Source organism: Rhinoderma darwinii, chromosome 7 (assembly GCF_050947455.1).
Source record: "Rhinoderma darwinii isolate aRhiDar2 chromosome 7, aRhiDar2.hap1, whole genome shotgun sequence".
NCBI classification, from domain to species: domain Eukaryota; kingdom Metazoa; phylum Chordata; class Amphibia; order Anura; family Rhinodermatidae; genus Rhinoderma; species Rhinoderma darwinii.
This window is the reverse complement of record NC_134693.1, coordinates 49,947,751-49,972,567: the sequence shown is the minus strand read 5'-3', so window position 1 is coordinate 49,972,567 and position 24,817 is coordinate 49,947,751. Positions and strand designations below refer to the sequence as shown.

Here is a 24,817-nt window from a genome sequence, read left to right as displayed (position 1 = left end):
CGTGAAGATGTATAAGCTGTGCGAGAGTGCATCCGGGTATACCTACAAATTTAGGATATATGAAGGGAAGGACACCAGTTCTCAGCCCCCAGAATGCCCCCCCTTACTGGGAGTTAATACAAAAATTGTGTGGGATTTGGTGCACCCACTGCTGGACCAGGGTTACCACCTCTACCTGGATAATTTTTATACCAGCGTCCCACTCTTCAACTGCCTCGTTTCCAGAAGTCCTGCGGCATGCGGCACTGCTAGAAGAAACCTGAGAGGCCTCCCTACGACTCTGCTTGGGCAAACACTCAGAAGGGGTGAGAGCAGGGCACAATCTAGCAGAAACATATTGTGTGTCAAGTACAAGACCAGGGAGATGCCACACCAGTACCCATGTACCTGTACGAGGTACCAGTACAGGGACCCCCAAACTAGACTGCATCCTGGACTACAATAGGTACATGGGAGGGGTGGACTTGTCAGATCAAGTCCTGAAGCCTTACAGTACTTCTGGAAGCGGGGCCACAGGCATCGTACCAGGGCAACACTTTTTATGAGAAGTTCCCCAAACTGGCAAGAAGGGAAAAAGTCAAAAGAGGTGCAGAGTCTGCTATAAGAGGGGGATAAGGAAGGACACAATATATCAATGTGACGCGTGTCCCGAAAAACCAGAGCTCTGTATGAAAGAGTGTTTTCAAATTTATCATCCATCCCTTTATTTTTAATTTACCCCAGTTTTACTCGCTCTGATCCACTTCGCACAGCTTACCCCTCCTCATCTTTCCCCTCTGAGCCCTGCTGCGTGCCCAGGCAGCTGATAACAGCCACATGTAGGGTACTGCCGTACCCGGGAGAGCCAACGTTACAGTTTATGAGGTGTATATCTCCGGTGGCGCATGCTGGGCACAATATATCGGACACTGAATTGGCATATATGTATAGAAAATTGCAAATTTCACTCTGCACCAACTGCTGCACATTATCTTTTACACAATACCTGTGGGGTTAAAATGCTCACTACACCTCTAGATGAATTCCTTAAGGGGTGTCGTTTTTAAAACGGGGTCACTTCTCGGGGGTTTCAACTGTACTGATACCTCAGGGGCTTCTGCACACACGACATACCACCAGAAAATTCCCAGTAGGCCACATGGTGGTCCTTTCCTTCTGAGCCCTCCCATGGGCCCAAACGGCAGTTTATCACCACAAATAGGGTATTGCCACACTCAGGACAAATTGGGCAACAAAATGCTGTATTTTATTCCTTGTGAAAATAAGAAATTTTGAGCCAAAACTACCTCTTATTGGAAAAAATATATTTTTTTTAATTCACAGCCCAATTCAAATAAATTCTGTGAAAAAACTGTGGGGTCTAAATGGTCACAACACCCATAAATAAATTCTTTGAGGGGTGTAGTTTCCAAAATGGGGTGACTTCTGGTGGGTTTCCATTGCTTTGATACCTTTGGGGCTCTGCAAATGCGACATGGCACCCGAAAACCAATCCAGCAAAATCTGTGCTCCAAAGAACACATAGCGCTCCTTTCCTTCTAATACCTCCCATGGGCCCAAACGGCAGTTTATGGCCACAAATAGGGTATTGCCGCACTCAGGACAAATTTGGCAACAAAATTGGGTATTTTATTCGTTGTGAAAATAAGACATTTTGAGCCAAAACTACATCTTATTGGAAAAAAGTTTTTTTTTTTAAATTCACAGCCCAATTCAAATAAGTTCTGTGAAAAAACTGTGTGGTCTAAATGGTCACAACACCCATAAATAAATTCCTTGAGGGGTTTTGTTTCCAAAATGGGGTCACTTTTGGTGGGTTTCCATTGCTTTGATACCTCTGAGGCTCTGCAAATGCGACATGGCACCCGAAAACCAATCCAGCAAAATCTGGACTCCAACAAACACATAGCGCTCCTTTCCTTCTGAGGCCTCCCATGGGCCCAAACAGCAGTTTATCACCACAAATGGGGTATTGCCGCACTCAGGACAAATTGGGCAACAAAATGGGGCATTTTGTTCCCTGTGAAAATAAGAAATTCTGATCAAAAATGACATCTTATTGGAAAAATTGTCATTCTTTTAATTTCACAGCCCAATTCAAATACGCGCTGTGAAAAAACTACGGGGTCAAAATGGTAACAATAACCATAAATTAATTCCTTGAGGGGTGCAGTTTCCAAAATGGGGTCAGTTTTGGGGGATTCCTACTGTTTTGGCACCTCAACACCTCTCCAAACCTGGCATGCTGCCTAAAATATATGCTAATAAAAAAGCACCACCAAAATGCACTAGGTGCTTCTTTGCTTCTGGGGCTTGTGTTTTAGTCCACGAGCGCACTAGAGCCACATGTGGGACATTTCTAAAAACTGAAGAATCTGGACAATACATATTTAGTTGTGTTTCTCTGGTAAAACCTTCTTTGTTACAGAAAAAAAATAGAATAAAATTGAAATTCAGAAATAAAAACGAAATTTGCAAATTTCACCTCCACTTTGCTTTAATTCCTGTGAAATGCCTGAAGGGTTAAAAAACTTTCTAAATGCTGTTTTGAATACTTTGAGGGGTCTAGTTTTTAAAATGGGGTGCTTTATGGGGGTTTCTAATACATAGGCCCCTCAAAGCCACTTCAGAACTGAACAGGTACCTTAACAAAAAGGCTTTTGAAATTTTCTTAAAAATATGAGAAATTGCTGTTTATGTTCTAAGCCTTGTAACGTCCAAGAAAAATAAAATAATGTTCAAAAAACGATGCCAATCTAAAGTAGACATATGGGAAATGTGAACTAGTGACTATTGTCGGTGGTATAACCGTCTGTTTTTCAAGCAGATGCATTTAAATTCTGAAAAATGCTATTTTTTCTAAATTTTCTCTAAATTTTGCAATTTTTCTCAAATAAAGACTGAATATATCGACCAAATTTTACCACGAACATGAAGCCCAAAGTGTCACGAGAAAACAATCTCGGAATCGCTTGGATAGGTTTAAGCATTCCGACGTTATTACCACATAAAGTGAAATATGTCAGATTTGAAAAATGGGCTCTGAGCGTTAAGGCCCAAACTAGGCTGCGTCCTTAAGGGGTTAATCAGTTTGAAAATGCTGTGAAGTTAAGATACAGATGGTATTTGACACCGTACAGACTTTCATTAATCTATTAGGATTATTCTGATAGATGCTGGAGATGTCAAAAAGCAAAAGCAAACATGCTACACGTATGGTGGGAATGCAATGTAATTCACCCATTATGGAGGGCAGTTGGGACTCTTTGTGCATATATTGACCTGCGGTGCATTTTTTTTATATGCAGCATCTAAAATTTTGCCTTCAAAAGGGAAGTGAAAACCGCAGAAGTTAGCACGTGTATAAACATTGACAGCCTGGAAAGGGTTTAATGAGTGCAGTGCTGCTTCAGTGTGAGCAGCACTGCACTCTCATGTTGGCCGGAGCTTTGAGAGCCCCAGAATACACCCCCCACTGTAGATAGTGCCACCCACAACCCCCTGTAGGCAGCGCAAAATCCTCTGTAGATAGCGCCACCTAAGCTCCCTCCAGCATCGAAGTCCCCACCTAGAGGGAGCCCATGCCGTCTTTCCATCTCCGCTGTAGATAGTGCCACACCCCTGCAGATAGCAACCCCCCTGCTGTAGATGGCATCACACCCCCACTGTAGATAGAGCCACCTGAACTGACTCTAGGAGCGGAATCCCCAGTGCCCCAGTGTCAGATCGCACTGGCCGGGGATTCCGCTTCTAGAGACAGCCCCTGACATCACTGTCCATCTGGACAGTGCCATTAGTGGCTCTCTCTAGGAGCGGAATCCCCGGCTGACACTCTGGCCGGGGATTCCGCTACTGGAGAAGCCCCTGGTGTACTATCCATATATGGACAATGACGTCAGCGGCTCCCTCTGGGAGCGGAATCCCCGGTGTCAGATCACTCTGTGTCGGGGATTCCGCTACTGGAGAAGCCCGTGGTGTCACTATCCATATTTAGACAGTTTTGTCAGGGGATACTCCTGGAGCGGAATCCACGCTCTGGCAGGGGATTCCGCTTTTAGAGTTAACCCCTGATTACACTGTCCATATATGGACAGAGACATCAGGGGCTCCCTGTAGGAGAGGAATCTTTGGCCAGAGGGATTCCGCTCCTACAGGGAGCTACAGTGGTGCTATTTACAGGAAGGGGGTGCCATTTACTGGAGGGGGGTGGCTCTATGTGCATGTGCAGCTGCAGCGGGATATTGCTAAATATGGGGGGGGGGGGAGTTGCTATCTACAGGGGGTGGCGCTATTTACAGGGGGTGTGGTGCTATCTACAGGGGGTGCTATATACAGGGGGTGTGACACTATCTACATGGGCACTGTGGCATTATATTGGCACTGTATACAGGGGACACTGTGGCGCTATCTACATGGGCACTATGTGCGCATTATCTACAGGAAGAACTGCAGCACTACGTGGGCACAGTGGCACTATTTACAGTGGGCACTATCTATGTGGGCACTGGCACTATGTATGTGGGCAATATGGCACTATCTACAGTGGTATTGCGTCACTATCTACGTGGGCACTGTGGTGTTTTCAAGGGGTTGGAACAAAAATTCATCCATTTTTTTAACGTCCATAAAAAACCGATGGCAAATGCCAGTTAAAAACGGTCAGACGGCCGGGAAATGGATTCAAATTTTTGAGACACATTGATGCAAAAAAGCCATGAAAAACTGACAGTTGATTCATTGTTAACTGACATTTTTTTCATGGTCGTGTGTCTATAGCCCTCTTCACTCTCCCCACACAGCGATCCAGGGTGACGGAGAGAGAAGAGGACTAATTGTTACAGAGCTCTACAGTGTACGTACCGTATATATATATATATATATTTTTATATATATATATATATATATATATATATATATATATATATAAATTACAAAAAAGTTTTTATTTTTTATTTTTAGTGATATGTCTGCTCATAATAAAAGTTAAAAACACTGAATTAATTAAACTCATCTAGAAAATGAAAGCCTCATAAGTCTTGTAAATAATAAAGTAAAAATAGTTGTGATATTCAAAGCGGTTCCAAAGGTTTTATCGTTTAAAGTGTATATCAAAAATGGAAAATTTTGACCTGGACACAGGGCCATCAATGACCCTTTGGTCATGAAAAGGTTAAATATGAAAAAAGTCTGAAATGATTTATCTTGGTTTCAGGCTTTACAAAAGCAATCTCACTGAAAGGAGTGGTTTCTATCCACTTTTTATCCTAAAAGGCTCCACACATACGAAAGCAAATTATATATACACACACACATAAATGCAGTAATTTTAAACTGTAAGTGAATTAATTTATTCTTTCTAATCCAATTATACAAATATATTGTTCTACTTTTATTGCAATGTTCCGTGGTTGTAAAACTCTATAAAAAGCCATTACAAAGAGGCATAATTTGGAAAGTTTATATGGAAACTTAAATCTCTTTCATTATTATGTCTCCTAAAAGTCCATTCTCTTTCATTCATTTTAGCTAAAAAAAAAAATAGTAAGAACGAACAACATTTTTTGCAAGCCATAAAGCAAATGCATTCTATCACACTAGGCATCTGTGTAATTCAAGAATATGTGCAGTTTCTAGGTCAGCAGTGAAAACTGTTCATATATATAAAGCATATTCTATGTACAGTAACTATTCATATATATTGATGAGGAATGATTAGTATTCATGAAATTTGGAGAATTACAGCAGCATATTGTATGTCCATATCAAGGCTTTCCAATAAGGTGGCGGTATGAACTACACAGTGCTACATAAATTGGACATATACCATTTTATACACATCATTCTGAGCAGACAATATACACTGGGGGGAATATACTGTATTAAGACTGGTGTTTTAAATGCCAGTCTCAAACTAACTTACAACAGTGGAAAATGTGGCTAACATATTAAGAAATGTGCAATATTTGGCCCATCTTTGGCTGTCCGTGTGACAGAAATGCAAATATATGACTGCTATGAGGTTTAGATTTGTGCCATAACTTATGCCAATGTGTACCGTAAATTATGATAAATCTGTCGATCCGGTGGTGGACTCGCCCACTTTGGCTAAACCCACTTTTTTGCACCACTTTTGGATAGTGGCGAGAAAAGTAAAAAGTCACAAATTGTAGAGCAACTATGCTGTGTGTCAAATTTTGCTACTTTTTTCATGCCAGAAAACTGGCGTAAACATTTTCATATATTGCCCTTTGAACATGGTACCTCAGTCTTGCTAGAAAAACTATTTTTTTTCACCTTCATGTTAAAGTTTATGTCAATTATAAGTGTCGTCATGGCAATATTCCCGACACCAAACTCTGCTGCTCTTTCCTGTTGGCTGCGCCAAGTAATTTCTTTTTTTTGTAGGACAATAACATCTTACAGGGGTTATTCATATTTTTATGTAAAAAGAAGTCACTTACTAATACACTTTAATTAAAATTACGGTACTCAATGATGCCGTTCAAACCCGGTGAACTGTTCCCGGAAGTCCAGAACGGGTGCAGATGGGGGCGACCAAGGTAATTAAGGGGATGGGTGCATTGACGTACCAAGTAAGGTTATCAAACTTGGGGTTATTCAGTTTAGAAAAAAGACGGCTTAGCAGTAATCTTATTACAATGTACAAATATATAACTTGACAGTACAGAGATCTTTCTAATGATCGTTTTACACCTAGGCCTGCAGCCATGACAAAGGGGCATACGCTACGTCTAGAGGAAAAAAGATGTTACCATTATCACAGATGGGGATTCTTTACTGTGAGAGCGGTGGGACTATGGAGCTCTCTGCCATAGGATGTTGTGATGGTTGATTCATTGAGCAAGTTTAAAGAGGCTCTGTCACCAGATTCTCAAATCCCTATCTTCTATTGCATGTGATCGGCGCTGCAATGTAGATAACAGTAACGTTTTTGTTTTTTTTAAAACTTTCATTTTTGGCCAAGTTATGAGCTATTTTATATATATGCAAATGAGCTTTGAAATGGACAACTGGGCGTTTTTATTTCGTTATGTCCAACTGGGCGTGTATTGTGTTTTTAACTGGGCATGTTTATCTGTATGATGCTGACCAATCAGTGACCAGTCAGCATCATACACTCATCTCCATTCATTTACAAGCAGCACAGCGTTCTTACTAGAACGATGTGCAGCCACATACACAAGTGTCCTGATAATAAATACACATGAAGTCCAGCCTGGCACTTCTGAATCTTTTCTGTGAGATTGCAGCAAGCCACTCGTAATCTCTTGCTGGAAATCTCAGAGAAAAGAGTCAGAAGTGTCAGGATTCTCAATACACATGACGTCCAGGCTTGATGGTCATGTGTATTCATTATCAGGACACTGCAGTAACGTTAATCTAGTGCCCTGATAATGAATACACATGACCATCCAGCCTGGACGTCATGTGTATTGAGAATCCAGACACTTCTGACTCGCAAGAGAAAAGAAATCTCGTTTAGCTCTGTAATCTCGCGAGATTTCGTTTCTCTTGCTGCAATCTCAGAGAAAAGATTCAGAACTGTCAGGATTCTGAGTACACATGACGTTCAGGCTGGATTTCATGTGTGTTCATTATCAGGACACTTGTGTATCTGGCTGCACATCGTTCTAGCAAGAACGCTGTGCTGCTTGTAAATGAATGTAGAGGAGTGTATGATGCCGACTGGTCACTGATTGGTCAGCATCATACACATAAACACGCCCAGTTAAAAAAACAATACACGCCCAGTTGGACATAACGAAATAAAAATGCCCAGTTTTCCATTTCAAAGCTCATTTGCATATATATAAAATAGCTCATAACTTGGCCAAAAATGAACGTTTTAAAAAAAACAAAAAAACTTTACTGTTATCTACATTGCAGCGCCGATCACATGCAATAGGAGATAGGGGTTTGAGAATCTGGTGACAGAGCCTCTTTAAGAAGGGCCTGGATGCCCTCTTGAAAAATATAATATTACTATAGTGCTATATTCTGGAATTGGGAGATTGTTCCAGGAATTTATTCTGATTGCCATGTTGGACTTGATGGATCTGTGTCTTTTTTCAACCTTATCAACCATGTTATCAGCACTGATGGTGAGTTTCCTGGCGGTTGTTCCCTGTGATTTTCCTATGTCTGACCAGGCTTTCATCTTGACTCCGCTTCATCTGACTATTCAGTGCACTGAGTACAGGCCTGACCCTTACTCTAACTACTAAACCTGACATTGCCCGCCTTTTACCAACTCGGATCTGTTTGACCACGGAACGGTTCACACCATCAACCTTAGCCCAACTGTCTATTGGGGACTGCAACCTGGGAATTTTACTGGCAAATTCCATACCTCCTTGCGAGGGTAAAGAATATGGTATATCTTTGCCTACACACCATAGGTTAGCCAGTCACAGTCATTCATTGATCCTGCCAGCGGTCAAAAAATTCCTTCCCTGTGCATGGTGCCACTAAAGTCTGTTCCTGCTACACTGCAGTTCTCTACTTCACCGTCTTCAAGATGTCAACCAAGTTCTGACTATACTAGCCGGGGACCGGCATCCAGGTACCCTCTGGGGCTTATAGTCTAATAGAGAGCGCTTGAGTTTAATTTCACAACAATTAAGCTTTAATTACATACGGACACACAACTCCTTTAACGCTGGTGACAAAATGCAGCAACTTCCTAACCAGTAGATACAAAACTAGGAGGAACCTCAGTAACCTATAATTAAGTCTAACTATTATAACTAATTCCTGCTATGCGATATAAGGAAATCTTGTTCTGATCTCTTTAGTTAACAAGTCATATAGCTTTCAAGTTGAGGCAAGATGCTTGAGGGCAAAAGGAGTTTAACAAACAATAGATCAGTGTGACATTTTTTTTTGTAAAGGAACGGAATCAATGCTTACCATTAAACTTTTAAATTTCCTATTTTCTGCAATGCGAAAAAAGCCATCTCTCGTTAATATCTTGATGTGCTTCACTTCATTGTTGTACCTGCGGGCAAGGCATAACTTCTGAATATAAATTTGCTTTTAATCAGCCAAGGATCAATAATTACCTGCGGGCAGGGCCCAAAATAAGAGTAAACAGATTCATTGCAGAGGCTGAGAGTATATTCCATCCAACACAGGCTTGACAACTCATTAATAGAATATATTTAGCAGGGTGAAGAAAAAGATGTAGCTTGTTTTTAAAAGATTGGGTAACAAAATCGTATTTATATCTAATTAGTTCTTTTATATACAGCGTGATTAAATGCATTATATGTGGTTATGGGCTACTATCAATATTTAGAGTTATACTGCTAAATGTAGTAGTGTCAAGTCATTTAGTACTTCTAGGGTATAATGAAGGGGGTAATGTATATTTCTATTTATTCATGACAAAGGTAAAATGACATGTACAGCAGTTGGCTCATATGCTACGCACTTACTGCATGGGGGTACCTACACATGTGTCAATAGTGAAAAAAAACCAGTTATTTGATGGATTTTGCTGTAATCCATTCAATAAAAAAAAAAAAAAAAACAACAGTTGTAAAAAAAAGTTCCTTGGACTATGTTCAATCTCCTGCATGGACCTGTACAACGACACAGTGGTGGACTGTTTTACCTGTGCTGCCGTATGGGGTACTGATGTTAAATTTCACCTAGGAAGCATTCACCTAGGAAGCACTGGTGCACTCAGCAATCAGACATTGCTGTGGATAGGTGATACGGTAAATGTCTATTGTGGGACTAACTCTTTAAGTGTTTGCTTTGTATTATGCTGGTCCAGATACACTTGAGAATCTCAGGTCTAAATTGTGAGGTCTAACCAAGACTTACTTAATACTGATTGCATACTCCCCGCTCTCCTTCGTTCTGTGTCGGATGAGGTAGGTACTGTTCTCCCTATTCATCAGCTCCACCTCTGCCTGCACTCTCTCCATGGCACCTGCATACCTAGACAAAAACCGTAAGTTGAACATGATTATAGTACTATTTCTAATCTTCAAAAAGCCACAGAAAGGAGAATATTAGAGCCTTACACAGATACGTCAACTTTCCTGGTTTTAATTGAAAAACACTGTATTTTTAGTCTCTCTCATTCGGTAATATATAGTTTTCACCAGATTGCAAGGGAGGGGGCACAGCATCCCCAAATAATTGTCTATTATCTATTGAATTAGTGCAATATATAGTGACTTATACACTGTACATACCCTCTTCGCTTCTGGCTCTTGGTCAGCTCCGGGTCAACACAGCGTCCTGCTGCTAGATGGTGTCAGCAGTTGAAAAAAAGCTGGGAGCGGGAAGGGTAAGTATAAAGTCTACTCTGTCTATTTTATTTGGGGTGTTAATGTCTATCTACTGTAGCGGTCACAGTGCTTTGAAAAATTATTCACAATTTTTTCTATTTTTGCATATTTTTCACACTTGAATGTTTTAGATGTTAAAATTAATTTATTATCAGATAAAGAGAACACAAGTAAAAATGCTGTTTTTGAATAATGATTTAACCCCTTCCCGCTCCTTGACGTACTATTACGTCATGGCAGCTGTATCGTTCGCGCTCCATGCCGTAATAGTACGTCTCGGGAGTAACGGCCGTTTCGGCCGTCCTCCCGACACATACAGGAGCTGTGGCAGCTGCTGTCTTGTTCAGCAGCTGTCACAGCTCCTACAGCGGGGACCGATCGCTGTGTCCCCGCTGATTAACCCCTTAAAAGCCGCGTTCTATAGAGATCGCGGCTTTTTAGGGGTTAAGCTGCCATCGCCGGCCTGCTACGCGATAGCGGCCGGCGATGGTGACTATGGCAACCGGACACCAAACAATGGCGTCCGGCTATGCCATAGACGGAAGCCTAGTGGGTCCTGACAACGTCAGGACCCACTATGCTTGCTGTCAGTGAGTAGCTGACAGTTCTAATACACTGCACTACGCATGTAGTGCAGTGTATTAGAATAGCGATCAGAGCCTCCTGCCCTCATGTCCCCTAGTGGGACAAAGTAATAAAGTGAAAAAAAAGTTAAAAAAAGATGTGTAAAAATAAGAAAATAAAAGATTTAAAAGTAATAAAAGTAAAAATCCCCCCTTTTCCCTTATCAATCCTTTATTATTAATAAAAATATATAAACAAACAAATAAACTATACATAATTGGTATCGCCGCGTCCGTAACGGCCTGAACTACAAAATTATTTCATTATTTATGCCGCACGGTGAACGCCGTAAAATAAAATAATAATAAACCGAACCACAATCACAATTCTTTGGTCACTTCACCTCCCAAAAAAAGGAATAAAAAGAGATCAAAAAGTCGCATGTACCTAAAAATGGTACTGATCAAAACTACAGTTCGTTACGCAAAAAATAAGTCCTCGCACGGCTTTATTGATTGAAAAATAAAAACGTTATGGCTCTTAGAATAAGGTAACACAAAAAGTGAATGATTGTTTACAAAACGTATTTTATTGTGCAAACGCCATAAGACATAAAAAAAAACTATAAACATCTGGTATCGCCGTAATCGTATCGCCACGCAGAATAAAGTGAATATGTCATTTATAGCGCACGGTGAACGCTGTAAAAAAAAACGAAAAAAAAAAACAATAGTACAATTGCTGTTTTTTAGTCACCACGCCACCTAAAAATAGAATAAAAACTGATCAAAAAGCCGCATGCACCCCAAGAAAACTACAATGGATTCCTCAAGGGGTCTAGTTTCCAAATTGGGGTCACTTTTGGGGGGTTCCCAATGTTTTGGCACCACAAGACCTCTTCAAACCGGACATGGTGCCTAATAAAAAAGAGGCCTCAAAATCCACCAGGTTCTCCTTTGCTTCGGAGGCCGCTCCTTCAGTCCATTACCGCACTAGGGCCACATGTGGGATATTTCTCTAAACTGCAGAATCTGGGCAATACGTATTAAGTTGCGTTTCTCTGATAAATCCTTTTGTGTTATAAAAAAAATGGTATAAAGAGGATTTTCTGACAAAAAAAATTGTAAATTTCACCTCTACTTTGCTCTAAATTTTTGTGAAACACCTAAAGGGTTCATAAACTTTCTACATGCTGTTGTGAATACTTTGAGGGGTCTAGTTTCTAAAATGGGGTATTTGATAGGGGTTTCTAATATATGGGCCCCTCAAAGCAACTTCAGAACTGAACTGGAACCTAAAAAAAAAATAAATAAATGAGGCAATACTTCGCTTCTTACATTATACTGATAATGAGCCGTGCCCACCCCGAGATGACCCCAGTTTTGACCGTTTGTATAAACGGAGACCCCTATTAGACCGTTCCAGTGCCCGGTTTTCCCAAGCATACACCCCCGAGAAGTGTATTTCTATTGATGAGTCCCTGGTACATTTTAAAGGGAGGGTTCAATTCCGCGAGTACCTGCCGGGTAAGAGGGCAAGGTATGGCGTGAAGATGTATAAGCTGTGAGAGTGCATCAGGGTATACCTACAGGTTTAGGATATATGAAGGAAAGGCCACCCCCAAACCAGACTGCATCCTGGACTACAATAGGTACATGGGAGGGGTGGACATGTAAGATCAAGCCCTGAAGCCCTACAGCGCCATGCGGTGTGGTATAAGAAGCTGGTCGGGAACATCATATAGATGGCTTTGTACAATGCGTACGTGCTACGTCGATGTGCAGGCCAGACGGGAACTTTCCTGGAATTTCAAGAGGTGATTATCAAGAACCTAATCTTTAGGGACCAAGAAGGGGGGGCACCCAGTACTTCTGGAAGCGAGCCCACACGCATCGTACCAGGGCAACACTTTCCAGGGGAAGTTCCCCAAACTGGCAAGAAGGGAAAAAGTCAAAAGAGGTGCAAAGTCTGCTATAAGAGGGGGATAAGGGAGGACACAATATATCAATGTGACACGTGTCCCGAATAACCAGAGCTCTGTATGAAAGTGTTTTAAAATTTATCATACATCCCTTGGTTTATAATTTACCCCAATTTTACTTACCCTGATGCACTCCGCACAGCTTATCCCCCCTCGTCTTTCCCCTCTGGGCCCTGCTGTGTGTCCAGGCAGCTGATAACAGCCACATGTAGGGTATTGCCATACCCGGGAGAACCCACATTACAGTTTATGGGGTGTAGGTCTCCGGTCAAAATGGTCACTACACCTCTAGATGAATGCCTTAAGGGTGTAGTTTTTAAAACGGGGTCACTTCTTGCGGGTTTCAACTGTACTGGTACCTCAGGGGCTTCTGCATACATGACTTCGCACTAGAAAATCCCGAGTAGGCCAAATGGTGGTCCTTTCCTTCTGAGCCCTCCCATGGGCCCAAACGGCAGTTTATCACAACAAATGGGGTATTGCGGCACTCAGAACAAATTGCTCAACAGAATGGGGTATTTTGTTTCTTGTGAAAATAAGAAATTTTCAGCCAAAACTACATATTATTTGACAAAAATAATTTTGTTTTCATTCCCAGCCCAATTCAAATAAGTTCTGTGAAGAAACTATGGGGTCTAAATGGTCACATTACCCATAAATGAATTCCTTGAGGGGTGTAGTTTCCAAAATGGGGTCACTTCTGGTGGGTTTCCATTGCTTTGATACCTCTGGGACTCTGCAAATGTGACATGGCACCCGAAAACCAATCCAACAAAATCTGTACTCCAAAGAACACACAGCGCTCCTTCCCTTCTGAGGCCTCCCATGGGCCCAAACGGCAGTTTATCACCACAAATGGGGTATTGCCGCACTCAGGACAAATTGGGCAACAAAATTGAGTATTTTATTTCTTGTGAAAATAAGAATTTTTTAGCTAAAATGACATATTATTGGAAAAAATATATATTTTTAAAATTCCCAGCCCAATTCAAATAAGTTCTGTGAAGAAACTATAGGGTCTAAATGGTCACATTACCCATAAATGAATTCCTTGAGGGGTGTAGTTTCCCAAATGGGGTCACTTCTGGTGGGTTTCCATTGCTTTGATACCTCTGGGGCTCTGCAAATGCGACATGGCACACGAAAACCAAACCAGCAAAATCTGTACTCCAAAGAACACACAGCGCTCCTTCCCTTCTGAGGCCTCCCATGGGCCCAAACGGCAGTTTATTGCCACAAATGGGGTATTGATGCACTCAGGAGAAATTGGGCAACAAAATTGAGTATTTTGTTCCCTGTGAAAATAAGAAATTTTGGTAAAAAATTACATCTTATTGGAAAAAATGTCATTTTTTTAATGTCACAGCCCAATTGAAATAGGTGCTGTGAAAAAACTGTGCGGTCAAAATGCTAACAACAACCATAAATGAATTCCTTGAGGGGTGTAGTTTCCAAAATGGGGTCACTTTTGGTGGGTTTCCATTGCTTTGATACCTCTGAGGCTCTGCAAATGCGACATGGCACCCGAAAACCAATCCAACAAAATCTGGACTCCAACAAACATATAGCGCTCCTTTCCTTCTGAGCCCTCCCATGGGCCCAAACAGCAGTTTATCACCACAAATGGGGTACTGCCACACTAAGGACAAATTGGGCAACAAAATGGGGTATTTTGTTCCCTGTGAAAATAAGAAATTTTGATCACAAATGACATTTTATTGGAAAAAATTAAATTTTTTTCATTTCAGAGCCCAATTCAAATACGTGCTGTGAAAAAAATGTGCGGTCAAAATGGTAACAACAACCCTAAATGAATTCCTTGAGGGGTGTAGTTTACAAAATGGGGTCACTATTGGGGGATTCCTACTGTTTTGACACCTCAACACCTCTTCAAACCTGGCATGCTGCCTAAAATATATTCTAATAAAAAAGAGGACTCAAAATGCACTAGGTGCTTCTTTGCTTCTAGGGCTTGTCTTTTAGTCCACGAGCGCAGTAGGGCCACATGTGGGACATTTCTAAAAACTGCAGAATCTGGAAAATACATATTTAGTAGTGTTTCTCTGGTAAAACCTTCTGTGTTACAGAAAAAAAAATGAATAAAATTGAAATTCAGCAAGAAAAATGAAATTTGCAAATTTCACCTCCACTTTGCTTTAATTTCTGTGAAATGCCTGAAGGGTTAAAAAACTTTATAACTGCTGTTTTGAATACTTTGAGGGGTCTAGTTTTTAAAATGGGGTGTTTTATCAGGGTTTCTAATACATAGGCCCCACAAAGCGACTTCAGAACTCAAGAGGTACCTTAAAAAAAAGGCTTTTGAAATTTTCTTAAAAATATGAGAAATTGCTGTTTATGTTCTAAGCCTTGTAACGTCCAAGAAAAATAAAAGAATGTTCAAAAAACGATGCCAATCTAAAGTAGACATATGGGAAATGTGAACTAGTAACTATTTTGTGTGGTATAACCGTCTGTTTTACAAGCAGATGCATTTAAATTCTGAAAAATGCAATTTTTTCAAAATTTTCTTTAAATTTTGCAATTTTTCACCAATAAACACTGAATATATCGACCAAATTTTACCACGAACATGAAGCCCAATGTGTCACGAGAAAACAATCTCAGAATCGCTTGGGTAGGTTTAAGCATTCCGACGTTATTACCACATAAAGTGAAATATGTCAGATTTGAAAAATGGGCTCTGAGCCTTAAGGCCAAAACTAGGCTGCGTCCTTAAGGGGTTAATTACCTTGCCCTATGTGAAAAAGTAATTGCCCCATAGCTACTAAACCAACCAGTTAACCAATTTCAATTGACAATTGGGTATAATTTCACTACAGACGCCCAGGCGTGATTGGGTGTCGAATCTAACAAAAACTTCACATAAATAGAAACTGTCTGGCAATGTAAAGCCGGTTAGAAGGTCTCAAAATGCAGCACATGATGCCACGTTATAAAGAGATTCAAATACAGATACGAAACAAAGTCATTGAAGTCTACTAAACTGAAAAGGGTTACAGAGCCATTGCTAAGGCTCTGGGACATTGTGAGAGCCATTATCCACAAATTAGAAAAACTTGGACCAGTAGTGAACCTTCCCAGAAGTGACCAGCATACCAAAATATCACCAAGAGCACATCCATGACTCATTAGAAGGTCACAAAAAAGCCCAGACAAACATCTAAAGAACGGCAGGCCTCATTTGTCTCAGCTAAGGTCAATGTACACAGTTACACAATAAAAAAAAGACACAAAAATGGCATTCATAGGAACGTTGCAAGGCGCAAATCCCTGCTGACCAAAAAGAACACAGAGGCTCATCGCGCACCTGCCAAAAAAACATCTAGATGACCCTTAAGACTTTGGGATAGTGTGAACTGATGATGAGTCAAAGGAGACACTTTTGGAAGGCATGGGTCTCGTTACATCTGGTATAAAGCTAACGCCACATTCCACCATAAAAATAGTCAAAGTCCTGACTTGAATCCTACTGAGATGCTGTGGCCCAATTAAAACAGTTCTACAAAGAAGAGTGAGTCAAAACTCCCGCACAGCGATGTAAAAGACTCATCGCAAGTTATCGTAAACTTTTGATTGCAATAGTTACTGCCAAGGGTGGCACAACCAGTTATTAGGTTTAGTGGCGCAATTACGTTTTCACATGAGTTATATAGATTTTGAATAAACCTTTATCCTCAATAAATGGAATAATCATTTAAGCTGCATTTGGTGTTTTCTCGCGTTGTCTTTATCTTATATTAAAATTAGTTGGATGATCTGAAAAATTTAGAGTGTTTCAGAATTAGCTGTCATATGTGTCTACATGAGGAATAATGCTATTTGTGCCCATTATATGACTTGTATGTGGCATTTTTGAGCAGTTTTCGACTCTGCAGTCTCTATCTCTAATTCTCTGTTGTCTCTGAGCTAGTGGGCAGAGCCTATAGGCTATAATGTCTTCTATACCCTGAACACATAGAAGAGGAGAATCAAGATCTCCTATAACTATTTATCTATCACTATATATATATATATATATATATATATATATATATATATATATGTGTGTGTGTGTATATATATATATATATATATATATATATATATAAATATATATACATATATATTTAAAAAGCTGCAGCAGCATGGATTAGATTATACAGCAGTGATGAAAAAGTGTAGCTGAGAATTCAGCACTGGGGTGAGACAAAACACTTACCAAGCAGCTGTGTCTTTCTCACTCTGCTCATGCTTACGCCCCCTGCTAACCCCTCCCCCTCCATAGACTTTTATTCAAAGCAAGTCTGTGTCCCTTTCCTCCCTGCTCCCCCTCCAAAGACTTTTATTTGCAGCGTGTATGTCTCTTTCTCTCCCTGCTCCCTCCTCCTGCTCACCCTCCCCTCTCCATAGACTTTTATTTGCAGCGTGTATGTCTCTTTCTCTCCCTGCTCCCTCCTCCTGCTCACCCTCCCCTCTCCATAGACTTTTATTTGCAGCGTGTCTATGTCTTTCTCTCTTTGCTGCTTCCTCCTCCTCCCCACTTCTTTCCATAGACTTCTTTTGGCAGGTAGTGAAGAGACCCCTACACGCACTTTCTGCAGTCTGCCAATTATGCCCTGTAACTAGCGATGGATTGTGCTTGACAACAAGGGGTGCACAGCAGATTAAAGGAATACATGCCTAGTTAAAACTACAACATTTTAACAGTAAGTAAATTACAAAGTTGATCTATATCAGGTATACTATTAGATCAGCATAAATTGTTTGAAAAGTTAGTGTCCATTTAAATGTAACAAATTAGCAAAAATAGAAGAAATTTGGGGGCAAATACTTCCTTATGAAATCATGCATGTTCAGGATCAAATAAATAAGCAAGACAAGAGGGAAATGTTCTAGGAACAAGGAAGATTGTAAGCTATATAAAATATATGGACAAAAGTATTGGGACACCTACACATTACACCTACAGGAGCTTTTATGACTTCCCTTTCTAAATCCATAGACATATAATATGAAGTTGGTCTCCCCTTTGCTGCTACAACAGCTTCCACGCTTCTGGGGGCTTTCTACAAGATTTTGGACTGTGTCTGTGGGAATTTTTGCCCATTTACCCAGAAGAGCATTAGTTCATCCCAAAGGTGTTCGATAGGGTTAAGGTCAGAGTTCTGTGTGGGCCAGTCAAGTTCCTCCACACCAAACTCACCCAAACATGTCTTTATGGACCTTGTGCACTGGGGTACAGTCATGCTGGACCAGAAAAGAGCCTTCCCCAAACTGTTCCCACAAAGTTGGAGGCAGACAATTATCCAAAATGTCTTGGTATGCTGGATTTGCCTTCACTGGAGCTAAGGGGCCTAGGCCAACCCCTGAAAAACAACCCTATAGCATTATCCCTCCTCCCCCAAACTTTACAATTGGAACAGTGCAGTCAGGCAGGTTATGTTCTCGTGGCATTTAGATAGAAAAGAATGATTTGGCATTCCACAAAACATATTTCCACTGCTCCAGAGTCCAGAGTCGGCACGTTTTACACCACTCAGTCCGTTGCTTGGCATTGTGCTTACTTATATAAAGCTTGCATGTAGCTGCTTGGCCATGGAAACCCATGCCATGAAGCTCCCGACGCACAGTTTTTGCGCGAATGTTAATTCCAGGTGAGGTTTAGAACTCTGAGTCAGAATACTTTTGTCCATTTAGTGTATTATGGATGTACTAAGAGGGAGACGTGGAGTCATTGGATTGCAAACAGAGACTGGATGTAATATGAATGTATTTTGCTTATCACATTCTACAGCAGGTCTGGACAACCCTCAGGAGGCAGGTAGCCAATGCACCAAGACATTTGCAACTGGCACCTAACTTTTTGGGATGTATTCTATTGATATCTGTAGAATTTCTAATTAACTTACCACTGAAAAATTAAATAGGCTTCTGGAGTGATCTGATTGTGACTAATCCACAGTGTTTTGTCCATACCTGGTCTATAGTCTTCTAGGACTAAACTAAATATAGAATACTCCAAAACATGGACTGGCAGGCTGGTTATTGCTGGTTACTGCTGCAAATCAAAGAAAAAGACGGACTGAACTTACCATGGCTGTCCAGAGTAATTTACTGGCTTTGGCACCTGCTATAGGAAAAGAGATGAGAAAGTAAGCAAAAACATGACCATATCTGTTAAGCCTTATTCACACAAAGAGTGTCCGTTTTGCGCGCGTAAAAAATGCAGCGTTTTTCGTGCATTGCAGTTCCGTGTGACATCCATGTTCGGTGGGCATTTGCGTTTTTTTACGCGCGTATGTCATCCGTATCTCACGGGTTTTTTACGTCAGCAAAAAAAACTAAAGGAGATGTTTTTCTTTTTGTCATCATTTCTTTAGCAACTGTTGCGTGAATCACGGACAGCACACGGATGTGCGTCCGTGTGCTGTCCGTGATTTTCACGCACCCATTGGCTTCAATGGATGCGTGATGTGCAAAAAACGCACAAGTATAGGACATGCAGTTAAAAACACTGAATGTCTGAATGGTCCCATTGAATTGCATAGATCCGTGTGACGTCCGTTGTTTTAACGCGCGTAACACGGACGTGAAATACGCTCGTGTAAATAAGGCCTTATTAAGTAAGAGGATGGGATATAGGAGCTTGATATGTACAGTACAATATGAGGGTAGTAATCGCCCTAAATTTGCTGCCTAAGTCCGCTTACACATGTAGAGTAATTGCTGAGGATTTTCCATCCAGATTTGCAGATGGAAATCTGCAGTGTATTATAGTAGCAGCAAAGTAGATGAGATTTAAAAAAAACTCATCCAAACGTTGCTGAAAATTTCCGTACAGAAATTGACCTGCAATGCAGATTTTTTAAAAACCGCAGGATCTCAATTTACGCTGCGGAATGACTACATATTTGTTCCCAAGCAAATAGCAAATCTTGCGATTTTTGCTGTGGAAAAGATGCAAATTTGCATCAAAAATCGCAAGTTCGACGTTTTACTTTAAAAAAAAAAAAAAAAGATACGTATTGCTCCTGGCATCCCCATAGCGACGTCTCACTCCTACGCGTCTGGTCCCTGCGCTGCCAGCCTACTGGGATAACGTTTCAACCCATGTGACCAATGGTATGTTGCAGCCAATCACAGGCTGCAACAATCACATGAGACCAGAAGAAAACTTCATCCCATGAGACCGGCAGCACAGAGACCAGTCTGGGGAGGAGTGAAGCATTACTATGGGAAATCAGGGGGAAATAAGTATTTATTTTTTTCTCCCCCTCATCTAGTATCCGCAGTGGCAATCCCGGCCAAAATTCCACACCAAATGAAACACGATTTATTGTGGACTTTCGGACGGAATTCCTTGCAGTATCTGGGTCCGACCCATGTGCAGGGGCCTAAGGGTAAGGAAATACATCTTAGTCTTTTAAGAGCATGTCAAATACAAGTTCTAGAGTAGGCTTCTCTCACGCATGAGAGAGGTCACATTTAATTATTAAACGGGTTATCCGGGATTTTAAACATCGATGGCCTATCCTTAGGAGGATAGGCCAACAATATTAGATTGGTGGGGGTCAGACTATTGGCACCCCTGCCGATAAGCTGCTTGAAGTGGACAGTGCTGCAAAACCTTGCACAGGCACTAAGAAAGTAACAGCGTGTAGAAGTACAAACAAAAATGTAAACAATCAAGAGGCTGCAGTGCTTGTACCAGCGCCACAATCGGCAGTGGTGCCAAGAGTCAAACCCCCACTGATCTAATAAGAATAGGCGATCAATTTTAAAATCCAGGATAACCCCTTTAAGTCATCTGCAACCAAGCTTAATCTTATATTATGACTCATTTATTGTAATGGCAGGAAGGCGGTGAAGGGAACAAGTGAGCCCTAATCTACCCACCGCCCTGTCCCTGCCTACTTGCAACTACCCGCCCTAGGCGACGGGGTACAACTTGGCGGCGGTCCCTACGCTGTCTAAGTGCAAGGGAGTACAAACAGGGAACACGCAAGGGAAGGGGCAGTAGCCCACGGAACGCCGCGAGGAAACGGAGCGGTGAATGAGTCAGTCAGGATCAGGATGTAGTGGAGTATACCAACGAGAGCACGGAGCAGGAAGCAAGCCAGGGGCAAAGCGAAGCAGGATAAGCGGAACTGAAGCAAGGCAGAAGCACGGCAGAAGCAGGCTGGAGCAAGGCAGCAGTGGGGCCAGGAATCCAAGAAGAATAACAAGCACTGAGGAAGAGAACACGGCAGGTATAAATGGACAGGGGGCGGAGCTAACTCCGACTGACCAGGCCGCGATAGGCTCTCCCACTCCTGAGCCTGCCACCCTGGTTGGTGGGAGCCGGTGTCAGTCTAAGAGGTCTGGCCTCAGGTGTCGACTGATTAATCCTGGGAGTATACACAGACGTAGTACCTGGCAGATCCTTTACAGTACTCCCCCTTTTATGAGGGGCCACCGGACCCTTACTAAGAGGACCCGGTTTAGTGGGGAAGAGAAGGTGGAACCTCCTGATCAATACCCCAGCGTGAACATCACGAGCAGGTACCCAAGTCCTCTCCTCCGGCCCGTATCCTCTCCAATGGACCAGGTACTGGAGGGAGCCCTGGATCATCCTACTGTCCATAATCTTGGCCACCTCGAATTCCACCCCCTCAGGGGTGAGAACGGGAACAGGAGGTTTCCTCGAGTGGGACCAGGACGGGGAGCAGCGTTTAAGGAGGGAGGCATGGAAGACGTCATGTATGCGAAAGGATGGGGGCAGCTCCAGACGGAAGGATACAGGGTTGAGGACTTCAATGATCTTAAAAGGTCCAATAAATCGGGGAGCAAACTTCCTGGACGGGACCTTAAGGCGCAAGTTCCTGGACGACAACCAGACCAGATCCCCGACGACAAACCGGGGGTTAGCAGAACGTCTACTATCAGCCTAAATCTTTTGTACGCTCTGGGATGCCTCTAGGTTCTTCTGAACCTGGGCCCAGACTGTGCACAGTTCCCGATGAACGTCCTCTACCTCGGGATTATTGGAACAACCAGGAGAAACGGAGGAGAACCTTGGGTTAAACCCGAAATTACAGAAAAACGGGGAGACCCCTGGCGAGTTACTGACCCTGTTATTCAGGGAAAATTCAGCGAGGGGAAGGAATGAGACCCAATCAAATTGACAGTCAGAGATGAAACACCTTAAATATTTTTCCAGGGATTGGTTAGTCCTTTCCGTTTGGCCATTAGTTTCGGGGTGGAAGGCGGAGGAGAAGGACAGATCAATCTCCAACTTTTTACAAAAAGCTCTCCAAAATAAGGAAACAAATTGTACCCCTCTGTCAGAAACGATATTGACTGGGGCCCCATGGAGACGCAGAATGTGTTTAACAAACAAAGAAGCTAACGTCTTGGCGTTAGGTAGTTTCTTAAGGGGCACAAAGTGGCACATCTTGCTGAAGCGGTCTACTACCACCCACACCACCGACTTGCCCTGAGATGGAGGCAAATCGGTGATAAAATCCATGGAGATATGGGTCCAAGGTCTCTGGGGAATGGGCAAGGAACGTAGTAAGCCCGGAGGTCGGGACCTAGGGGTCTTGGACCTAGCACAAACCTCACAAGCGGCGACGTAAGCCCTAACGTCTTTAGGCAACCCAGGCCACCAATAGTTTCTGGTAATGAGGTGTTTGGTACCCAAGATGCCAGGATGACCAGATAGTGCAGAGTCATGGTTTTCCCTGAGTACCCTTAGCCGGTATTGCAGGGGGACAAACAGTTTGTCCCCAGGGAGGTTCCCGGGAGCTGAACCTTGATCAGCCGCGATGTCAGAAGCTAAATCAGAATCAGTGGCAGAAACGATTATACCAGGGGGTAAAATACAAGCAGGATCCTTTTCGGAAGGAGGATTGGCCATGAAACTACGTGACAGTGCATCAGCCTTAATATTTTTGGACCCAGCCCTATAGGTAGCCAAGAAATTAAATCTGGTAAAGAATAGTGCCCAACGAGCTTGTCTAGGATTAAGCCTCCGGGCAGATTCTAGGAAAACCAGATTCTTGTGGTCAGTAAGGACCGTTACCTGGTGTCTGGCCCCCTCCAGGAAGTGACGGCACTCTTCAAAAGCCCATTTAATGGCTAAAAGTTCGCGGTTGCCAATATCATAGTTACTCTCCGTGGGCGAATACTTCCTAGAGAAGTAAGCACAGGGGCGGAGATGGGTGAGGGAGCTGGTACCCTGGGACAAGACGGCCCCCACTCCCACCTCGGATGCGTCAACCTCCACAATAAATGGCTCCCTTTGGTTGGGCTGAACCAGCACGGGGGCCGAGATAAAGCACTTCTTGAGGGTCTCAAAAGCCTGGACGGCCTCAGGGGGCCAATGGAGGACATCAGCACCCTTGCGAGTAAGGTCCGTAAGAGGCTTAGCGACGACCGAGAAGTTGGCAATAAATCTCCTGTAATAGTTAGCGAACCCCAAAAAACACTGTAGCGCCTTCAGGGAGGCAGGTTGGACCCATTCCGCCACAGCCTGAACCTTGGCAGGGTCCATGCGGAATTCATGAGGAGTGAGGATTTGACCTAAAAATGGTATCTCCTGTACCCCAAACACACATTTTTCGGTCTTCGCAAACAGATTATTTTCCCGGAGGACCTGGAGGACCTTCCTGACATGCTCCACGTGGGAGGACCAGTCCTTGGAAAACACCAGTATGTCATCAAGGTACACTACAAGAAAATTACCCAGGTAATCTCTCAGAATTTCATTAATAAAATTCTGGAAGACGGCAGGGGCATTACACAACCCAAAGGGCATGACCAGGTATTCGAAATGACCTTCGGGTGTGTTGAACGCAGTTTTCCACTCATCCCCCTCTTTGATGCGGATAAGGTTATATGCCCCCCGTAGATCGAACTTAGAAAACCATTGGGCCCCCTGAACCTGATTAATAAGATCCGGAATTAAAGGAAGGGGATACTGGTTCCTTACGGTGACCTTATTCAGGTTCCGATAATCAATGCACGGCCTAAGACCACCATCCTTCTTCCCCACGAAGAAGAAGCCAGCACCTACAGGAGAAGTCGAGGGGCGAATGAAACCCTTGGCCAGGCATTCTTGGATATACTCCCTCATAGCTTCACGTTCAGGACATGAAAGATTAAATATCCTACCCTTAGGAAGCTTGGCACAAGGCACCAAATCGATGGCGCAATCGTAATCTCTATGAGGGGGCAACACCTCGGAGGCCTCCTTAGAAAACACATCAGCGAAGTCCTGAACAAACTCAGGAAGTGTGTTTACCTCCTCCCGGGGAGAAATAGAGTTAACCGAAAGACATGACATCAGGCATTCACTACCCCATTTGGTGAGATCCCCAGTATTCCAATCAAACGTGGGATTATGCAGCTGCAACCAGGGAAGACCTAATACCAGATCGGACGATAATCCCTGCATCACCAGTACAGAGCACTGCTCCAAATGCATGGAGCCAACAAGGAGTTCAAAAACAGGAGTATGCTGAGTAAAATAACCATTAGCAAGAGGAGTGGAGTCGATACCCACTACCGGGATAGGATAAGGCAAATCAATAAAAGGCATTTTTAGAGACATAGCAAATTCCACAGAGATGATATTAGCAGATGAGCCAGAATCCACGAAGGCACTGCCAGTGGCAGACAGGCCAGCAAACGAGACCTGAAAGGGAAGCAAAATTTTATTGCGTTTCATATTAACGGGAAATACCTGTGCGCCCACGTGACCTCCCCGATGATCACTTAGGCGCGGAAGTTTTCCGGCTGTTTATTCTTGCGCCTGGGACAGGTGTTCAGTAGATGCTTGTCATCCCCACAATAGAAGCAGAGACCATTCTTCCTGCGAAACTCTCTACGTTGTCGTGGGGACATGGAGGCCCCGAGTTGCATAGGTACCTCCGAGTCCTCCGTGGAAGAGCGAGGAGACGGGACC

The 24,817-nt window shown here is 42.7% G+C and overlaps 1 protein-coding gene across 1 annotated transcript in view; it reads right to left on the bottom strand.

The window, feature by feature from the left end:
* The window catches only part of VAV3 (vav guanine nucleotide exchange factor 3), a 223,424-nt gene that overhangs the window by 16,665 nt on the left and 181,942 nt on the right, over positions 1–24,817 (bottom strand). The window contains exons 22-24 of the mRNA XM_075833357.1: positions 18,963–19,000; positions 9,853–9,969; positions 8,932–9,019 (exon numbers count right to left, since the gene is read on the bottom strand). Of these exons, the coding sequence (XP_075689472.1) occupies positions 8,932–9,019; positions 9,853–9,969; positions 18,963–19,000 (243 nt within the window). The remainder of the gene's footprint in view (positions 1–8,931; positions 9,020–9,852; positions 9,970–18,962; positions 19,001–24,817) is intronic.